This window comes from Artemia sp. Qi Xiang Cuo, chromosome 4, assembly GCF_049724085.1.
Source record: "Artemia sp. Qi Xiang Cuo chromosome 4, ASM4972408v1, whole genome shotgun sequence".
Taxonomy (NCBI): domain Eukaryota; kingdom Metazoa; phylum Arthropoda; class Branchiopoda; order Anostraca; family Artemiidae; genus Artemia; species Artemia sp. Qi Xiang Cuo.
The window spans coordinates 25963474-25984201 of record NC_142797.1 but is presented as its reverse complement, the minus strand read 5'-3'; the positions used below and the strand labels follow the sequence as shown (position 1 = coordinate 25984201).

At 34.4% G+C, this 20728-nt stretch overlaps 1 protein-coding gene and 1 pseudogene across 1 annotated transcript in view; both read right to left on the bottom strand.

Moving 5' to 3' along the window:
* Positions 1 to 12109, bottom strand: part of LOC148952937 (putative methyltransferase DDB_G0268948) — a 46016-nt gene extending 33907 nt beyond the window's left edge. The window contains exon 1 of the mRNA XM_089087464.1: positions 11952 to 12109. Within this exon, the coding sequence (XP_088943590.1) occupies positions 11952 to 12062 (111 nt within the window). The 5' untranslated portion in view covers positions 12063 to 12109. The remainder of the gene's footprint in view (positions 1 to 11951) is intronic.
* A 3186-nt stretch (positions 12110 to 15295) lies between these two features.
* On the bottom strand, positions 15296 to 17490 carry LOC148952936 (uncharacterized; annotated as a pseudogene).
* Positions 17491 to 20728: the final 3238 nt, after the last annotated feature.

Here is a 20728-nt window from a genome sequence, read left to right as displayed (position 1 = left end):
ATTGTATTGAATTCTTTCCCCGTGAGTGATGTGGTAATTTTCGCGAGTGTTAAGTGATAGATAGAAAGGTAATTATTGTTCTAAGAGCGTCACCTAGTACGATTTTCGCAAATAGATAACCGTTAGCTCAGTATATTTCAGGGTTTTGAAGTTTTAGAAATCAGTATAAGCTGAAATATAGAACAATATATAAAAATAATGGATAGTTCTTCAAATGTATGCCCTCCAACGTTTGATGTAAGTTCAAATAATATGACTTTTCGGTGTGTTTTCCAACCAAAAATATGTAGAATACGATGAACTATGTTCCCTTGATTATAAAGGCTTGGCTAAAAGGGAATTGTCAGTGAAAAACTCACAGATTTAGCTCTTAATATGGCTTTTCGGTGTGTTTTCCAAATCTAAATATTTGAAATACAACGAAAATATGTCCCCCCCCAGAAATTTTTGAGTTTGGGGGGGAAGGGAGATTTTAAATTGCTATTATATTTGCTTTTTTTTTGTGTGCACTTTTTGTCTCTAAAATGTGAATTCTTTCATTTGTTTAAATTAGTGTTCAATCTCAAATCTCTCCAAGGCTGAGTTTATTATGTTTGAAGGATGTATACAAGGAATTGTTAAAATTAGAAATGATTATCATGTTATCATGTTGCACCAGTATTTGCAATGTAGTAAATAGCGAACAGTAGTTCATCTGCGTTTGAGTTCTTGGTTTTCACTAGTTATTAGCGAAGGGTTGTAATGTCATATTCTAGTTTCTTGGGCTAAATATCTTCACAGTTGACCTTTACCCCCTATTTTCCGAGGGGTATTGACACAGTGACGACATTGTGACACTTTGGTGATGGTTAATCGGTGTTCTCGTTGATGGTTTTCGGTTGATTATCATTATTTTCATTAATACCGCCTAATGATTTTTTGTGTTCTTGCAAGAAAAATACCTCGCCTTTTTAGATACATAGCCGTAATTAGTTGAAACTGTGCATAAATACCGTAATTTTTTGTCTAATTGTGTGTGTGTGTGTTTAAATTTTTGTGTGTGTGTATTTTTTTTTGTTTGTGTGTATTAGTTTGTTTGTGTAATTTTTTGTGTGTGTAAGTTTTTTGTGTGTGTTTGTGTTATTTTTTGTGTGTGTGTGTTAGTTTTTGTGTGTCTGTAAATTTTTGTGTGTGTGTAAGTTTTTGTGTGTGTGTAAGTTTTTGTGTGTGTGTGTTCTGATTTTTGTGTTCTCGCAAGAAAATGGCTCGCCTTTAAGATACTTAGACGTAGTTAGTTGAAACTGTGCATAAATATCGTAATTTTTAGTCTAATTGCGTGGCTACTAGAGGAACAATGAGCAATTTTTTCTGTAGGCTAAATATCTTTGCAGTTGACCTTTACCCCCTATTTTCCGAGGGATGTTGACACACTTACGGTATTGTGACACCTTGGTGATGGTTAATCAGAGTTCACGTTGATGGTTTTTGGTTGATGTATCATCATTTTCATTAATACCACTTAATGATTTTTTGTGTTCTCGCAAGAAAAATATCTCGCCTTTTAAGATACTTAGCCGTAGTTAGTTGAAACTGTGCATAAATATCGTAATTTTTAGTCTAATTGTGTGGCTACTAAAGGAACAATGAGCATTTTTTCTGAATTTTTGTGTTTTCGCAAGAAAATACCTAGCTTTTAACATACTTAGACGTTGTGTGTGTTATTTTGTGTGTGTGTGTTTAAGTTTTTGTGTGTGTAATTGTGTGTGTGTGTGTGTTTGTGTGTGTAAGTTTTTGTGTTTGTGTGTGTGTGTGTAAGTTTGTTGTGTGTGTGGTTAAGTTTTTGTGTGTGTGTTAGTTTTTTTGTGTGTGGGTAAGTTTTTTTGTTTTTGTAATTGTCTTTGTGTTTGTGTTAGTTTTTTTTTTTGTGTTAATTATTTTTGTGTGTGTATTTTTTTGTGTGTGTGTAACTTTTTGTGTGTGTGTGTAAGTTTTTGTGTGTGTGTAAGTTTGTGTGTGTGTGTGTTCTGATTTTTGTGTTCTCGCAAGAAAATGGCTCGCCTTTAACATACTTAGCCGTAGTTAGTTGAAACTGTGCATAAATATCGTAATTTTTAGTCTAATTGCGTGGCTACTAAAGGAACAATGACCATTTTTTCTGATTTTTTGTGTTTTCGCAAGAAAATAGCTAGCCTTTAACATACTTAGCCGTCGTTTGTGTAAGTTTTTGTGTGTGTGTGTGTAAGTTTTTGTGTGTGTGTAAGTTTTTGTGTGTGTGTTTGTGTAAGTTTTTTGTGTGTTGTGTGTTAGTTTTTGTGTGTGTGTAATTTTTTGTGTATGTGTAAATTTTTGTGTGTGTGTAAGTTTTTGTGTGTGTGTATGTTTTTGTGTGTGTTTTTAAGTTTTTGTGTGTGTGTGTGAGTTTTTGTGTGTATGTGTAAGTTTTTGTGTGGGTAAGTTTTTGTTTGTGTGTGTAATTTTTTTTTTATATATGTGCGTGTTATTTTTTTTGTGTTTGTGTAGGTTTTTGTGTGTGTGTGTGTTTAAGTTTTGTGTGTGTGTAATTTTTTTTTTGTGTTTCAGTTTTTGTGTGTGTGTGTGTGTGTGTATTTTTGTTTGTGTGTGTGTGTGTTTGTGTGTAATTTTTTGTGTGTGTGTAAGTTTTTGTGTGTGTGCAAGTTTTTTGTGTGTGTGTTAGTTTTTGTGTGTGTGTGTAAGTTTTTGTGTGTGTGTATGTTTTTGTGTGCGTGTAAGTTTTTGTGTGTGTGCAAATTTTTTTGTGTGTGTGTAAGTTTTTGTGTGTGTGTAAGTTTTTGTGTGTGTGTTAGTTTGTGTGTGTGTGTGTAAGTTTTTGTGTGTGTGTGTATGATTTTGTGTTTGTTTGTGTGTGTATTTTTTTGTGTGTGTTAGTTTTTGTGTGTGTGTGTAAGTTTTTGTGTGTGTGTGTGTAAGTTTTTGTGTGTGTGTAAGTTTTCGTGTGTGTGTGTAAGTTTTCGTGTGTGTGTGTAAGTTTTTGTGTGTGTGTGTAAGTTTTTTTGCGTGTGTATGTTTTTGTGTGTGTGTGTGTGTGTGTAAGTTTTTGTATTTGGGTGTAAGTTTTTGTGTGTGTGTGTAATTTTTTTTGTGTGTGTAAGTTTTTTTGTCTGTGTTAGTTTTTGTGTGTGTAAATTTTTGTGTGTGTGTGTGTGTAAGTTTTTTTGCGTGTGTAAGTTTTTGTGCGTGTAAGTTTTTTTGTGTGTGTAAGTTTTTTTTTGTGTAAGTTTTTTTTGTGTGTGTGCAAGTTTTTGTGTGCGTGTGTAAGTTTTTGTGTGCGTGTAAGTTTGTGTGTGTTTGTAAGTGTTTGTGTGTGTGTGTGTGTAAGTTTTTGTGTGTGTGTGTGTAAGTTTTTGTGTGTGTGTGTGTGTGTTTAAAATTTTGTGTGTGTGTGTGTTTAATTTTTTGTGTTTTCACATTTTGAAGTTGGAAAATATTTATATTATTTGGAAAAATAGAAATGATCAATAACTAATTTCTTTTTCATTGAAAAAATTCCGAATAGAACTTGAACTTTTCTTCACTTCGTTGAGAAAATTAAAAATTGAAGTAGAACTTTTTATCTTCCCGGAAAATATTCACAAGTATGCTATAGCTTTTTCTATCTACTAGGGAAAAATTTAGAATAGAACTTCAAATTTCTTTATGTCTTTGGTGAACTTAAAACTGAAGTGGAAGATTTTTATTTTCTCTGGAGAAATTACAATTGGAGAGTGTTCTTTGGTAAACTTGAGAAGAGAACTTGAACTTTTCTATCTTCCGTGAAAAATTAGGAACAGTATCTAAAATTTTTTCATCTCTTTGAGAAAAATTTGATCCGAAGTGAAAATTTTTTATATTATTTGGAAAAAATATAATTGATTAATAACTAATTTCTTTTTCATTGAGAAAATTCAGAAGAGAACTTTAACTTTTCTTAACTTCATTGATAAAATTTAAAATTGAAATAGAACTGCTTATCTTCCAAGAAAATATTCGCAACTATGATATAGCTTTTTCTATCTACTAAGGAAAAATTTAGAATTTGTAAAATTGGTTTAAGAAGGGTATTAAGAAAAGAACTTGTACTGAAAAGATATAATAAAGCCCTTTGGAAAGTATTGCTTGATGTTTGGGTGTGCAAAAGAGTGGTAAAGTAAAGTTGTAGATAAAAGATAAGTACTTAAACTTGTAAAATGGGTTTAGGAAGGACCTTAAGAAAAAAACTTGTTCTGAAATGCCTTTGAAAAGTATTGCATGTTATTAGGTAATTCAAAAAGCCTTATAGTAAAGTTGTGGGGGTAAAGATAACTACTTCAAGTTGTAAAATTGGTTTATGAAGGACATTAAGAAAAAAATTGTCCTGAAATGCCTTTGAAAAGTATTGCTTGATTCTGGGGGTGCGCAAAAAGTTGTAAAGTAAAGTTGTGTGTAAAAAGGTTGGCTACTTCAATTTGTAAAATGGGTTTAGGAATGACATTAAGAAAGGAACTTGTTCTGAAATGTCTTTTGAAAAATAATTGTTTGATCTTGGGGTGTGCAAAAAGTCGTAAAGTAAAGTTGTGGTGAAAAAGATAACTACTTCAAGTTGTAAAATTGGTTTATGAAGGACATTAAGAAAAAAACTTGTTCTGAAAAAATATAATAAAGCCTTTTGAAATATGGGGACCCTTCTGTGTCTCAAATGCACAAAAAAGTATTAACAAAATGGGAATGGGACTCTTTAGGGACCCGGGAGGGCGTTTGGGGATCCGGGGGCCCTTGAGGGTTGGGTGGTCCTTTGGGAGTCCGGGGGACCTTTGGGGACTGGTGGAGGGCCTTTGGGGGCCCGAGGAGGGCTTTTGGGGGTCTGGGAGACCTTTGAGAACGGGGGGAGGGCCTTTGGATGTCCTGTGAACCTTTGGGGTCCGGGTGAGGGCCTTGGGGGGTCCGGGGGGCCCTTTGGGAGCTTGGGGGACCTTTGAGGACCGAGAATTCCTTTGGGGTTGGGGTAGGGGGATTGGAACCCTTTGGGGTTGGGGCAGGGGGATCGTAACCCTTGGGGGTTGGGGTATGGGACCTCACGACACTGTTAAAATACAACTTATGTACCATAATGATCATAGAGCCTCATCCTCAAATTCTCTTCTGAAATTTTTTCTAAAATCATCTTTTAAATTGTCTATAATTGTTTTGCCGAAATTATTCCCTAAATTTGCTTAGACAGTTTAGCCCAAATGATCTCGAAGCGTAATTTCAGCGAGTTCCTTTTGTTTTGGCATCCCTGTGCTTTCACATTTGAAATTACAAAGAAACCCTTTCGCGCGCTAATCACTTCATCGCTAAGATCAAAACATTCGCTCGGAAACAATTCTCTTTAGAAACAACAAATTAATTCTCCTTTCTTGAATCAATGATTCCCCTTAGAAACAACAAAAGAATTCCCCTTTCATGTCAATCAATCAATCATGACATCATCTGTCATGAGTGATCTAAACTTTGCCTCGGAAACTATTCTGGTCAAACTCCAAAGACATTAATTTACTTGTCGTCATCTGTCAGATACTATCGAACCTTTCCCGGAAACAATTTGATTAATGACTGACAGCGCAGGTGTCCCACTTTGATTAACCACGTGTTCCCAAAACAACAACAACAAATACTCTTTCCTGGATCATAACATTCTCCCCTAGCGTGCCAAAAACAACAAATACTATTTCTGGATCATAACATTCGCCTCGAGCGTGCCAAAAACACACCTGGAGAAAGAGGTCATTGACCTGTCCCCATTAAACTCAATAATCCATCAAAGTGAGAAAGTTCCTGTTTTTTTTATTCTCACTGACGAAAACCATAAAACAGACATAAATGTGAGAAATTTCCTGTTTTTTCATTCTCACTGAAAAAAACCATAAAAACATCCATAAAAGTGAGAAAGTTCCTGTTTTTTCAAATTCTCACTGACAAAAACCATAAAACAGACATAAATTACTGTTGACATCCATGAAAAACGGATGACCAACACACATAACCATCCAAGAAAACATCCATAAAAGTGAGAAAATTCCTGTTTTTCCAAGTGAGAAAAATACTGTTTTTTCATTCTCAGTGAGAAAACCATAAACCACGTGGTTCTATGCCCATATATGGTGCCCCGTCCGGAGATATTAGGGCATCTCTACTTTTCTGATCGCTTTAAGTTGCGTTTGTTCAATGATAGTAATTTCTGTTCGTTTAATTTTGACATATTAGCATTGGCGTAATTTCAACAAAATCCTGGGGGGGGGGGCAAATTCGGAGATAATTTTTTTCAGATCAAGTGAAAATGACAATAAAAACTGAAAAATGAGCCATATGATACCATAAAGGCAAATATATACTAAAGAAAACTGACCTGCTTCTCAGGATACTTGAATTATGCAGGCTTATCTTTATTTTGATAAGATTTTTTTGCGAAAACTAAATTTCAGCTGGGGCGGGGGGCAAACTTAAGCTTAGGAGGAGGAGAGGAAATTTGGTCTGGAGGGGGGCAGTGGCCCCCCTGCCTCATAGAAAATTACGCCCCTGCATAATATATGACTTCATCTCTGCTCTTTTTAAGTTTTAACGTGGCTATTGGCTATTCTCTTAAACGCTTCTATCTTAGATATCGCTCTTCAAAATCAATTGCAACCAGTCTACTAAACTGAATCAAATTATAATCAATCAACAAACGGATCAACTTCAAACACATCAACGTTGTTTAAGATCAATTTTAAACTTGCTAGGTACTGAATGTAGAAACAACAAACTAACAAAAGGCTCCGTCACTTGCTCTTTGTAGTAATCAAATAAAAAAAACGTAAAGAGCCAAGCATTGACTAGGGGGCGAACTCCCTCATGTACGTTATAATTTCTGTTCTTTTTAAGTTTTAATGTTGCTCCTTCCTTTCAGTTGAAAAGACTCGTTTTTTTATTTAATTTCTGATTGTTTTTTAAATAATGCTGGGAAATCCGGCGCCCCCTTCATAGAAATGTCCCTTCCCCCAAGGAAATATCCTCTATGGAAAGATCCTCCAACGTAATGCCCTCCTCCAAACCCCCACCCAGAAAAAATACCTCCAGAAAACGTCTGTATACTTCCCAATAACCAATACTATATGTAAACTATGGGCAAAGTTCATAACTTGCAGCCCTTCCCCCGGGAACTGTGGGGGACTAAGTCATCTTCAAAGACATATTTATTTCATTTTCCACTATGCTGAACAAAATGGCTATCAAAACTTTGATTGGGTGACTTTGAGAAAAAATGTGCGTGGGAGGGGGCCAAGTTGCCCTCCAATTTTTTTGGTCACTAAAAAGGGCACTAGAACTTTTAATTTCCGTCCAAATGAGCCCTCTCACGATATTCTAGTACTACTGGATCGATACGATGACCCCTGGAAAAAAAACCATCCGTGATCTTTCTTCTGGAAAAAATACAAAATTCCACATTTTTGCAGATAGGAGCTTGACACATCTACAGTGGGGTTTCCTGTTACGCTTAATCCGATGGTTTAATTTTCATTAAGATTCTATCATATTTAGGGGTGTTTCCCCCTTTTTTCGAAAAAAAGGCAATTTTTTTAGGTTCGTAACTTTTCACGGGTAAGACCAAACTTTATGAAACTTATATATTTGAAATAAGCACAAAGATACAATTCTTTTCATGTATCTATTGGTACTAAAATTCCGTTTTTTAGAGTTTCGGTTATTTTGAGCCGGGTCGCTCCTTACTTACAGTTCGTTACCACGAACTGCTTGACTATTCCTAAAAGTAAATAAACTTGATTTTTGATTACTTTTTACAGTAAAAAGCGAAAATTGAAACGTTTTATGGTAGTCTTGGTGAAGTAGCGGATCCAGGAGAGGGGCGAGAGGGGCGTCCCCCCCCTAACGTAGTCTAAAGTAGTGTAATTTACCTAATTAAAGCAAGTTTGCGTTAATTAAACTTGCTCCTAATACAAGTTTATCGGATCAACCTATTTTGCCCCCCCCCTAAGAAAAATTTAGGATCCGCCCCTGTCTTGGTGCAAGATTCCTCTTCTAATCTAGCTACAATAACAACAAATACCTATATCACCCTAGTTACCCGATTTTTTTTATAGCACCTTTTTTCTGGCAAGGTTTTGTCTTTATAGGTATTTTTTAGACTAATTTTCGACTCGGTCAAAACTTTCAGGGGGGGGGGGGGTCAAACCGGTCAATCCCCCCTGGATACGGCCTTGTAATCATAATAAAATACTTTAGTTTATACAATAGTTTCGTTGGTACTTGTGCGCTTAATGGTACACACGAAAGAAGTCAAGTTTGGTTAATGCTAATAAAAAAAATAAAATAAAATAAAATAGGATGAATATATAATAGTTTAGAAAAAAATTTGGGCTGTACATTTGCACATTAGGGGGGGTGGGGGGGGGAGTAAAGCAAAGCATATATTAAATACGTAACCTAACCTAGGTACCTCCTCCCCCCCCCCCGAACCCCAAAAAACAACAGTGTAAATATTGTAAAGGCAATGAAAACCACGCTTTGTATTCCATTTCCCTATTGCAAATACCCGTTAGCGGGTTTCGTGTCTGGTTTCCTTGATACAGTCTATAGTGGTGTGTATCAATTAGTGCACAACTACCGTTTCGTTTACATAATAATATAATTTAGACTATATATTTGCATATTAGGGGGTGGGGGTAAAGTTCTTTGTAACTATGAAACCGGTTTTCTTTGATATTCCATTCAGCAAACTTCTCGAGTGTGTTCTGGATTGTACGGGAGTCCTCTGTTTACTTGATTTTTGCATTCGCTTCAATTTTGACTGGATCCCCCCCCCCCCCACACACCATGGCTAAACACCAAGTTCGTTGATGTTGGTGTTTATTTTCACAGTGGAATTATGAACCATGTGTGAATGAAAAATAAGTACGAAAGAGAATAGAAACCAACAAAATCAGCAAACCTAGTGTTCAGCCTAGGGCCATTTCCATGCATTAGAGGGGGGGGGGGATCTGAGATTCAATTAAACTAAAACATTTAAATCACTCACATAAAATTTATTTGATAATAGTGAGGAAATAATGTTGTTTTATTATAATTAATTTAGAATTGTGTCAAGATTCTAGTTCTTATTTAGAGAGATTTACAAGGCAAAATAACACGCCCAGTTTTGCGCCAATAAAAGTGGCTATGATAAACACACACCTTTTTGTTAAAAACTAGAAATCTTGTGCAACAATTGACTACGCAGAAAAAAAAACACAACCGCATGTTTAATATAGGATTAAAAAACCGGTTGTATTTGCGACTCTAAAGAAATATCTTTATTGTCGTCTTATATTTCCACATGCTGATTAGATGTAAGCTCAATTTAAAAACAAACTTTAGGCTGTTTCACGGGCGTGGCTAGGATTTCATTTTTCTGGGGGGGGGGGAGGAAGGCAGTCTATATATTTAACGGATTTTCATAATCCCTATATAATCAAATTATCCATTTCTGTAGTTTCTTGCATTCTGAAGAGGGATCTTTAATGACGCATAAAATTTTCTCTCGAAGTTACAGGGATACCTATTTGCTATTAGAAACCCAAGACCAATTTGAAAACACAGATTCTTCGAGATTCTTTCGTACCAAAAATCGATTCTTTTGTAACTTCGAAAATACGGAGCGCATCAGCCTTAACCTTAATAGACGCTTAAATAGAAACAAAGATGACTGGCACGTACGATTTTCTTTTTTTGGGGGGGGCATGCCATTAAAAAACAAAAAATAGAGAGGTGTGGCAAATTCGAGAAATTGTAATAAAAGTCTTAACAAGTGCAGAAATTTCAGGGGGGACAGGCCCAATATTATTTCGGAGAGACAAAGGGAAACAAAACATTATGGGGGGGGGGGATCCTTAGGAAATTATAATTATGTCCATCCACCAACAAGATTGAAGAAAATAGATTGTGTTAAAGTTTAAAACATGTTTGATTTTAAGGGATTAGGTATAAATCCAAAGTTTTACCAAAAAAAAGAAGTCACGTGACATCTTCGAAAATATTGCAGCCGAAGTTTAATTCTTTATAGACCATTTTTTGGTGTATGAGTCATAGCTCAGTGTCCAGAGTCCAGAGCTACCTCCTTGGTTAGCATTAGGCTGAGGGTTCGATTCTCACCGATGCTCAGATATCATGCAGCAAGTATCCGTTATTTAAGTAAGATACAATATAGCTAAGGTATACTTTTATAGCAGCAGATGATTCGCGCCCCCCCCCTCTTCGATCATGAATTATGTCTTGAGCCTCCTTATTTCTCGAACAATGCATAAGTTAGATCCAGAAGTCAGATCCAGGGGCAAGAGACCTGAAAATATCCGCCAAGTCTCCAAGTCCCCAATGAAGCTAGGTCCCACAGTTTAAAATCTTGTGGATTAAAGTTTATTATTTCAAGAATCCAATAATTTTATGTGCATATTAAATTCTATTACTGAAACGTAATAGTTTTTTGGATGAAGAAGAAGTAAGAAGAGTTATACAACCTTAGCGTTAATATAAAGTGTAACATCTCCCTTATCCTCAGAATAGATATTCCTGAGCTGAGCATTTTGTCTAGGATCGGGTCAACGGAGTAAAACTGTATTTTTAGGCTGCAATTTTCTTGTTGAGTGGCTTCTTTGGGCCAAACTCAGGGGGAAGACCCCCCTGTTTTGGAAAAACAATGATAGGAGGTTATAGCAAAAGTTACCCAGACATGATGTCAAACTATTATGGAGGTTTTCTTCAGACTAATTTCAGGAGAGTGGTGGTGGGAATCCTCTTTTCCTCCCTTTCTATTTAGTGCGAACAGTAAGTTTTCTGAAATGTTGAGTGATTCTTACGCTAAGTTTAGCAAGTTTGGAAGCCAGTAAAATGTATGATCATTTATTTTTTTTATCAAGTATATGACCTGGAAGTCGCATATGAAACACAAAGAAAATGAAATTCAGAGCTTACACTATTTTTACGTTGGAAACCTTTCTGATATTGGTGTCACCACTGCTCTCGAAAGTATGTCTGTGCCTTCTCCTTCCACAGAATACCAATTAATTTTAGTCAAATTGTAGGTGATGGCCTTAGCGACCACACTCAAGAAATGAATTTAGGTTAATCATGAAATATACCAAAATACGGTAAAAATATAATATTTTATAAAGAAATTATGGAAACTACAACAGAAAATTATGGATAGCAGGCCGCCCAGAACGCATTATATTAAATAGCTAACCTAACCACCTCAACATATTAAATATTGAATTAAAATATACCTGCATAGCACTTTACCTTGCTCAAGCTAAGCTAATTATGTTCGAGTGGACACAGAAAACTGGTTTCATTGCAAATCAAGAACAACGTGTGCAAAGCCGTACCCATAGGGGGGGGGGGTAGGGGGTTTCAACCCCTCCCGAAATTTTTTTTTACTCGTAAAAACGTAACAAAAATGGATAAAAAAAAATTTGTATGCGTTTTTTGAGGGATTTTTTTGTGTACCCCCCCCCCCGAAAAAAATCTTTGAATAAAACCCCTTCCAAAAAAATTCCTGGGTATGGCCTTGAAAGTGTGGTCGCTAAACAAGTAAGTAACAATAAAACTTTTAGAAATGAATATTGAGCCGGAATTTCCCAGATATGCCCCAGGAAGGTATTTGAATGTTCTGTCTCTACTCCTTCTACACTTTTAAGACGATCCACTTGAAGATAAAAGCCAAATCTGAGCTTTACCAATCTCTTCCAGTCTTTACCTAATCTCGAGTTTTACCGTTCTTACATTTTACCGATTAGAATTTAATCAGTATTATAACCAGAGCCAGCCTAGAGTGTGGTTTGAGATCGCTGCATTACCACAAGGTGTGGCAAGAAGATTCAACCCAACCCCATCCCCCTGCTCTTGCATAAAAGTCAGTTGAGAAAACAATTCAATAAGGCCTAATTTAAAGATGCTAGGGATCTTGCCTTTTCTTCCAGATATCCAATAACTCTTCTGATTAGATTAGGGGGTGGTACAGTCCTGTACTTTGCATAAAGTCTTGCATGTTCCGGATCTTCGAAATATCGCTGCGACATAACTATGAATACTGTACTTTTTTGAAGATATATACCACCAGAACTGGTCTAGAGTTTGGCAACCGTTCATATATTTTATCACTTCTGACGTATTTTAAATGCTATTTTCTTCAAGATAAATTTGCTCATAAAAAAATTGGGTTAAATACAAAGCGATACTGATAATGCTTATATTTTTAAATAAACCTTATTATTCTTATCATGTAATTTTTTGTATACATTTAGAGTTTTTTTGTCTATAAAATCAATAAAACTGTTTTTTTTTACTTGAATTTCTTTATATTAATTGTTCGATCGGATGCTTAATTCCCTCCCCCTCCTGCCATGAAAAATTAATAGGAGAGGAAAATTGATCTGATCGAAATACAAATATCTTATTCAGAGGCGGTATTACTGGTGCGCGGGTCCTTGTGAAGCCGCCACTGCGCTGGGCCTTGTGGTCGCAATGTAGTGGGAGCAATAATAATTTAATGGGATACCCCAGTCGTACATTCCACGGTTTTTTCTGTGAGGCCCCTCACAAAGTAAAAAAATCACTCATGTGATTGTAATTAGTAACATATTCAGCCCTGATAGCGTGGGGTGCCGGTAAGCGCAGGGCCCAGTACGGAAGCACCACTTACCATTCCTAAAGGCCGGCACTGACCCTATTGATTCAAAATCTAAACGTATTCTTTTAAGTATACCTGTATTTGTTCAACTGTTATATTTCAGAAGGTGAAGCCGTCTAGTGATGGGAAACAGTGACCAGAAGGGGATGCAAAACAAAAAAAGGGGTTTCTCCTGTAGAGGAATACCTTTATAAAAATTCGGTTTCTAAAATATATCAAATCTTAGGATAGATCTTTCAAGAATCCACATGGACCTTAATCTTTTGTTTGCGTTACGTCTTAATGAAATATTCCTTCCCTAATTTAAGAGTAGTGAAACTTAAAAATATATATATATATATATATATATATATATATATATATATATATATATATATATATATATATATATATATATATATATATATATATATATATATATATATATATATATATATATATATATATATATATATATATATATAACATATATATATGTATATATATATATATTTCTGGGGGGGGGGGAGACGCCAACACAGCAGTGATACTTGGGTGACAGTTTAGGTGGTTTAGGGCACCAAACTACGACTTTACCCCGAAGAGGACGAATTTGCGATCAGTTTAAAATTCTGAGAGGCGAATTGATTTATCAGTATCAATAACTATATTTTAGGCTTTCCAGTTGCAAAAGAAGTAATGCCAAACGGTAGCAGTAATGGATGCAACCAAGTTGATTCGCTTTATTTGCAATGAAATTAGGCTACGTTTTGTAATCTGTAATTGCGTAACAGCTATAATGAAGGGGGGTGAGTAATTGTTTAGGTGGGGTAGGATAGATTGCTACAAAAGTACATTTTAATGGAAAAACTGCTTATTCTTCCTGAGGCTTCAGGTAAATGTTGAAAGAGGTAGGGAGGTGTAGGAATTGATTAACATATTTCTCTATACAGCTAAAATGTCACAGTCCCATATCTAAAAGCACATAGGTGGAAAAGGCAAGACAGTTCATCATCAGCCCCGCCAGGAAATTTCTTTGGGGTGGCATATACTGCTAGGAACTTAATTTTCAGCAATTTTCAATGGTAATATTTTGCTTTTTCTATATATATATATATATATATATATATATATATATATATATATATATATATATATATATATATATATATATATATATATATATATATATATATATATATATATATATATATATATATATATATATATATATATATGAAAATAAAATATGTATATATATGACTTCTCAATGTCGCTTGTCTTCTAACCGCAGACAATGTGAGCCTCTTCTTGATGTCATGGCGTCACCACAGGTTCGGTACCACCACCATAGGAAAAATATAAATTCTTCCTTAAAGTTGTGACCTTTTTAAATCGTTTTAGTGGCCAGAAATGTCATTTAAGAAAAAAAAAAAAACTATGTATCCGATTTAAAAGCCGGCCCTGGCAATCGATATGTCGCAGGCTTGTATATATACTGATTGTCGTTGTAAGTATCATCCTCCAAATGAGTTACCTTTGTTTGTTACTCTTTCCTCGGGGAAATGGAGTGCTCCCCAGGAAATGCATATAACATTGAACGGTCCGAATGACCAACGGTTGAGAGACAACTTGCAATATCCTTTACCTTAGGTGAATGATGTAATTTATTCTTTTGAAATGTATTCTTAGATATGACGTTCAATCACAAGATTTTTCTTGTCAATCATATTTATCTTGTTTAATTTTGCCTGCATCATAGACACTAAAAACGATACAACCACTACTGAGTCAAATATAACATGTATGCTTTTTGAATATATTCGTAATTATGACGTCACTCATAAAAATCTTTTTTTCCAAAATTAAGGCTCGTAACGAATTTTCTCAAACTCGTTACCTGAATAGATCGTTTTTTTAGCCAGAAAATCCTTCAATCCCGATTTCCCCGAAAAAATAAGGAGCCGTTTTCGAGAAAAATATATACATATACAAATACACAATTTTGCTCGTTTACAGAGATGGTAGCATATATAGAAGCAGATTTTTTGTCAAAATATTTATTTTATTTTAAATATCGTATTTTATTCTTTACAAAAGGCACTAGAAATAGTGACTTCCTTGAGAATGAGTCCTTAAACTACTCTTTATGATGGTTTAGTTTCCCGCTAGCAGGGGAGGAAAAAACGAAAAAAGGATAAATCAGTGCCATCCTTGCAAAAAAGTGATTTTCCTTGTTCTCCAAGCCAGGGGACTGTAATTTCCTGTGCTTTTTGGCAATGACGATTCCAATGGTGACTTTTTATTTCGATCTGATTTTGTGTCAAAATAATTAATTATAGGGCACTATGTGCCGAGGTTTGTCCTTTACTAAGCATTTTAGTAGACATTGACAAGATCACTTTATTTTTTTTTTTTGGGGGGGGGTCTCCCCCTTTTTCAAAAATTAGGTGTATTTTTCAGGCTTATAGATATTATTGAGTAATTATACAAAACAAATCAAATAAAAGTGGAGCTATATTAAAACCAAAGACGAGTGAAGGTTAATTATAAAATTTAATTGAAACTTAAAACGAACAGAAATTTAAATGAATAAAATGTTAATTTTGAAAAAAACAGAAATCATCACAAAAACGAGTAAGGCTAACACCCCGTATTACTTTTGTATTCTTCACATTCATATGGTTCTTCACCAGTGTGCGTTCTCTTATGCTCAACCAAAATGTATTTTTCAAGACAATTTCTTTTTGCACACGTCACATTCATGTTTCACCAGAGTGAGTTTTTCACCAGTGTGGGTTCTCATATGACTAGCCAAGTGGGACTTGACATAAAATTTCTTTTGGAATGTTTCGCATTCATATGGTTTTTCTCCACTGTGAATTCTGATATGCACAGTCAAAATGGACTTGGTAGGAAATTTCTTTTTGCACGTTTCACATTCATATAGTTTTTCCTCCACTGTGAATTTTCATATGCACAGCCAAATTGAACTTATAAGAAAATTTCTTTTTGCATGCTTCACATTCATAGGGTTTTTCTCCATTGTGAGTTCTCATATGCCTAGTCAAATTGCTCTTGAACGAAAATTTCTTTTTGCATATTTCACATTCATAAGGGAAAATCAAATATGGTTTTTCACCAGTGTGGGTTCTCATATGCTGAGCCAAAACCAACTTCGAAGAAAGTTTCTTTTTGCACTGGTCACATTCATATGGTTTTTCACCAGTGTGGGTTCTCATATGACTAGCCAAATAGGACTTGGTAGAAAATTTATTTTTACATGTTTCACATTCGTATGGTTTTTCTCCACTGTGAATTTTCATATGCACAGCCAAACTGGACTTGAAAGAAAATTTCTTTTTGCATGCTTCACATTCATAGGGTTTTTCTCCATTGTGAGTTCTCATATGCATAGCCAATCTGTACTTATAAGGAAATTTCTTTTTGCACACTTCACATTCATGTAGTTTTTCACTAGTGTGCATTCTCATATGCTCATTTAAAGAAAATGCCCAATAGAATTTCTTTTTACATGCTTCGCATTCATGCAGTTTTTCACCAGTGTGAGTTCTCATATGTAGATTCAAGCTCCGTCTCCATAGAAATGTCTTTTTGCACGTTTCACATTCATGTGGTTTTCCTCCACTGTGAATTTTCATATGCACAGCCAAATTGTACTTATCAGAAAATTTCTTTTTGCATGCTTCACATTCATAAGGTTTTTCTCCATTGTGAGTTCTCATATGCCTAGTCAAATTGCTCTTGATCGAAAATTTCTTTTTGCATGCTTCACATTCATAAGGGAAAATCAAATATGGTTTTTCACCAGTGTGGGCTCTCATATGCCTAGTCAAATTGCCCCTGATCGAAAATTTCTTTTTGCATGCTTCACATTCATAAGGTTTTTCTCCATTGTGAGTTCTCATATGCTTAGCCAAACTGGACTTGATGGAAAACTCCATTTTGCAAGTTTCACATCCATAGGGTTTTTCACCAGTGTGGGTTCTCATATGCTGAGCCAAAACCAACTTCGAAGAAAGTTTCTTTTTGCACTGGTCACATTCATATGGTTTTTCACCAGTGTGGGTTCTCATATGACTAGCCAAATAGGACTTGGTAGAAAATTTATTTTTACATGTTTCACATTCGTATGGTTTTTCACCACTGTGAATTTTCATATGCACAGCCAAACTGGACTTAAAAGAAAATTTCTTTTTGCATGCTTCACATTCATAGGGCTTGTCTCCATTGTGAGTTCTCATATGCATAGCCAATCTGTACTTATAAGGAAATTTCTTTTTGCACACTTCACATTCATGTAGTTTTTCACTAGTGTGCATTCTCATATGCTCATTTAAAGAAAATTCCCAATAGAACAATTTCTTTTTGCACACTTCACATTCATGTTTCACCAGAGTGAGTTTTTCACCAGTGTGGGTTCTCATATGACTAGCCAAGTGGGACTTGACAGAAAATTTCTTTTTGCATGTTTCGCATTCATATGGTTTTTCTCCACTGTGAATTCTGATATGCACAGTCAAAATGGACTTGGTGGAAAATTTCTTTTTGCACGTTTCACATTCATATGGTTTTCCTCCACTGTGAATTTTCAGATGCATAGCCAAATTGAACTTCCGAGAAAATGTTTTTTTGCATACTTCACATTCATAGGGTTTTTCTGCATTGTGAGTTCTCATATGCGTAGCCAATCTGTGCTTCGAAGGAAACTTTTTTCTGCCATCCAGTTGTATGTCTTCTTGGTTTGTAAAGTCGGTCACTCCAGTCATAAGCTGTGAATCTGGGTCAAGCCCAAAGTTTCCAAAACTTAAAGCCATATCACCAAAGGTATAATGCTGGCTGTTCATATTTGTACTTGTTCTTTGCATATTTATTTAACTACTTGCTTTTCAAAATTAGACTGATAGATTTTCCTAGACAACACCTGTTTTTATGCTATGAATGACGTCATTGAAACAGATTTGATGTGAATTTTCACGTGACGTCATTTGCGGATGTAATATGAACATGGTCTTTTATATTAGTAGATGACGTCATTAAAATACTGATGTATATAAACATGACGTCAGTCATGTGTATTTTTCCCCAAAATTAAGGCTCTCCACGAATTTTCTCAAACTTTTTCTTGGTATCACAAGATTTTTTTTTTTCTTGAAGACAAAAGTATAAGGTGATGGGAAACTGATTTTTTGTTTTTACATAAAGCCTTTGTATGTATCTATCTATAGGCTACTTGCTGTTTGTTATTGCGTTTCTGTTTTGAAATTTTACATATTATCAAGTGCCTACATACAACATGCTTTAAGGTAGTAAAACTGCGTGTTAACAGTCATTTTTCCGTTGAATAGAAAGAGTTTTCAGTGAAATAATTGCTATCATACTGTACATAATTTAAACTGTAGTTTTTTTCCTTAGGATTGGCTCCGAAATAGAAGAAAAGAATGTCGGAAGCATGCTAGCCCAAAAAAGCTTGTTAACGGTTAGTTTTACGAAGATTTATTAAATGAGTTTTCTAAACATATTTCTACCTTTATTGAAGACAGATTTGCCATGTCAATTTTGCTCGAAAAATCGAGTAATGTTACCTCTAAAGTAATTTCAGCCCTTCTAAGTTCGTTTTTCCTAAATACCCATAAAAAAATTACAATAAATAAAAGAAATAATAAATTAATTGATTTGAAAAAAGATTATAAATTTCTAATGACAAATTTGTAAAATCATAAGTTATAAGTTTAGAAAATCAACATTTACTTTATAAATAATATGAATGAAATTACGTTAAGTAAGAGTATTTTAAGCTATAATACCATTCTTTATGGAAGCATTGCATACTGAAGTAACTGTTGTTGTAAAATATATAGCGTTGTACAATTTATTTTATAGTATAATTTCATGGTTATGGCATCGGCCACAACCTAGTAAAGAACGAAACCGAAAAAGTAATACGTGTTTTGAAAAAAAAACAACCAAAAAATGTCAAATGAAAGAGCTTTAAAACCTATTAACGTGTTTAAAAAAAACTCAAATGAAAAAAAATATCTATTTGAAGGTGATTTAGGAATGGTAACAATCATTTCGATCAATATAAATGGTAGAAATTCATAATAAAAAGAAAAGAAAAAAAGGACAGCTTGAACAATAGCGTTGAATAGCGTTGCGCAGATTAGTCGTACTGAGGGAAAACGACTTGGAATGGAGATTATTTTTTTTTATTTTTTTAATTGTTATTTTTTATTATGGTTTGCTGGTCTTTTGGGGCATGGTGTGGTTTCTCTTAACGTGGGATTAATATTTGATAATGGATAGAGATAATCGTGAAATTCCATCATCAAGGTTAAAAGAATTTGAGCGGAATTCTCTTTCATTTCAGTCAATTTTTCAAACTATTGTAGCTGGTGATGATGAAGATACTTCTAGTAATTTTGATATCCCAAAAAATCAATATATATTTATGAATGAGCTGGTAAGAAAAAATGTAAATACAAGTAGGATGTCGTTTTGGAATTGCCGGGGTTGGAGGACTGCGCAGGATGTGATTGAAATTTTTTTGTCGGATTCAGATAAAGATATATTAGGCCTATGTGAAACTTTTTTAGATGATTTTTTAATTGAAAATATACATGTAAAAGATTACCAATTTTTTCACATCGGTCGGAAAAGACAAAAACAAGGGGGTCTAGGTGTTTTGATTAAAAATTGCGTACCAGCACGTATAAGGATTGATTTTTTGCCAATGAATATTGAAATGATTTTTGAATCTTGTGTAGTTGAATGCTCTTTTCCAAATAATCGGAAGCTTTTAATTGCAGTTATTTACCGTACTCCGTCATCCAGCCAGATAGAATTTAAAAATCATTTTGAAAGTATGTTGGATAAATTAGCTAGTCTTAATACTCCTTATTTAGTTATGGGTGATTTTAATATTGATTTAATGAAACTCCTATCTGCAGATCAGAATAGAATAGATAGAAATATTTTGCAGTTTTTTGAGGGCCCACTATCTTATGGACTAAACCCCGTATGTTTTGTGCCCTCTAGAATAGCTGATACATCATTTTCACTTATTGATAATATTTTTTCACCTTATAGTGCTGTTAATACATTTATTATTCCTGATGATTCATCTGACCACTGTATAATAATGTCTGATTTTCTTGTAAATTTTCCGCATAATAAAAAAATCAAACCATGCGTAGAGATTTTTCACATAAAAATGTGTTAAGGTTAAAAGAAGGGCTTGGTGATGTTGATTGGAGTCCTGTAATTGATGAGAAGGATCCGAACAAATCATTAGATAAATTTTATTATATTATGAATGAAAAGCTTGATCTTTTTTGCCCATATAAGAGCCCGAGAGGAAAGAAACTTACCCCGAAAAAACCTTGGATAAATGAATCACTTTTGAGATCTATTAATGAGAAAAATCGTTTATATAAAATTAGAATAAAATATCCCATGGAAATAAATATAACGCGTTTTAAAAATTATAAGAATATGCTGGTAAGGATCCTTAGAGTAAGTGAAAAACTTTATTATGAAAAATCTTTTCGAAATTCAGATTCCCCTAGAAAAACTTGGAGTTTGATTAAAGATAAAATTGGAAGAAATAAAAAGTTGTTACACCCTGAAGTGTTATTTGATATTAATGGTAAAGAATTTAGAGGACCACAAGCTGTTGCTAAGAAGTTTAGTGAATATTTTGCTAGTATTGGATCATCTGTTGTTTCAGGAGAAGTTGACCTTTCGTCCCCAAGGTCGCATAAAAAATATCTACCGCCCACTGAAGATACGAGCATATTTATGGCCCCGGTTACTTTTGCAGAATTTCAAAAGGTCATTAAGAATTAAAAAAATGGTAATTCATTGGGATATGATGAACTTTCAACTAATTTGCTAAAAAATATTGCAGGTGTAATTTTTGAACCATTGCTTCATATTTTAAATTTATGTATTTTCTCAGGTACATTTCCTAAAAGATGGAAAATTGCACGTGTAATACCATTGCATAAAAAAGGACATAAATCTGATACAAATAATTATCGTCCTATTGCAATT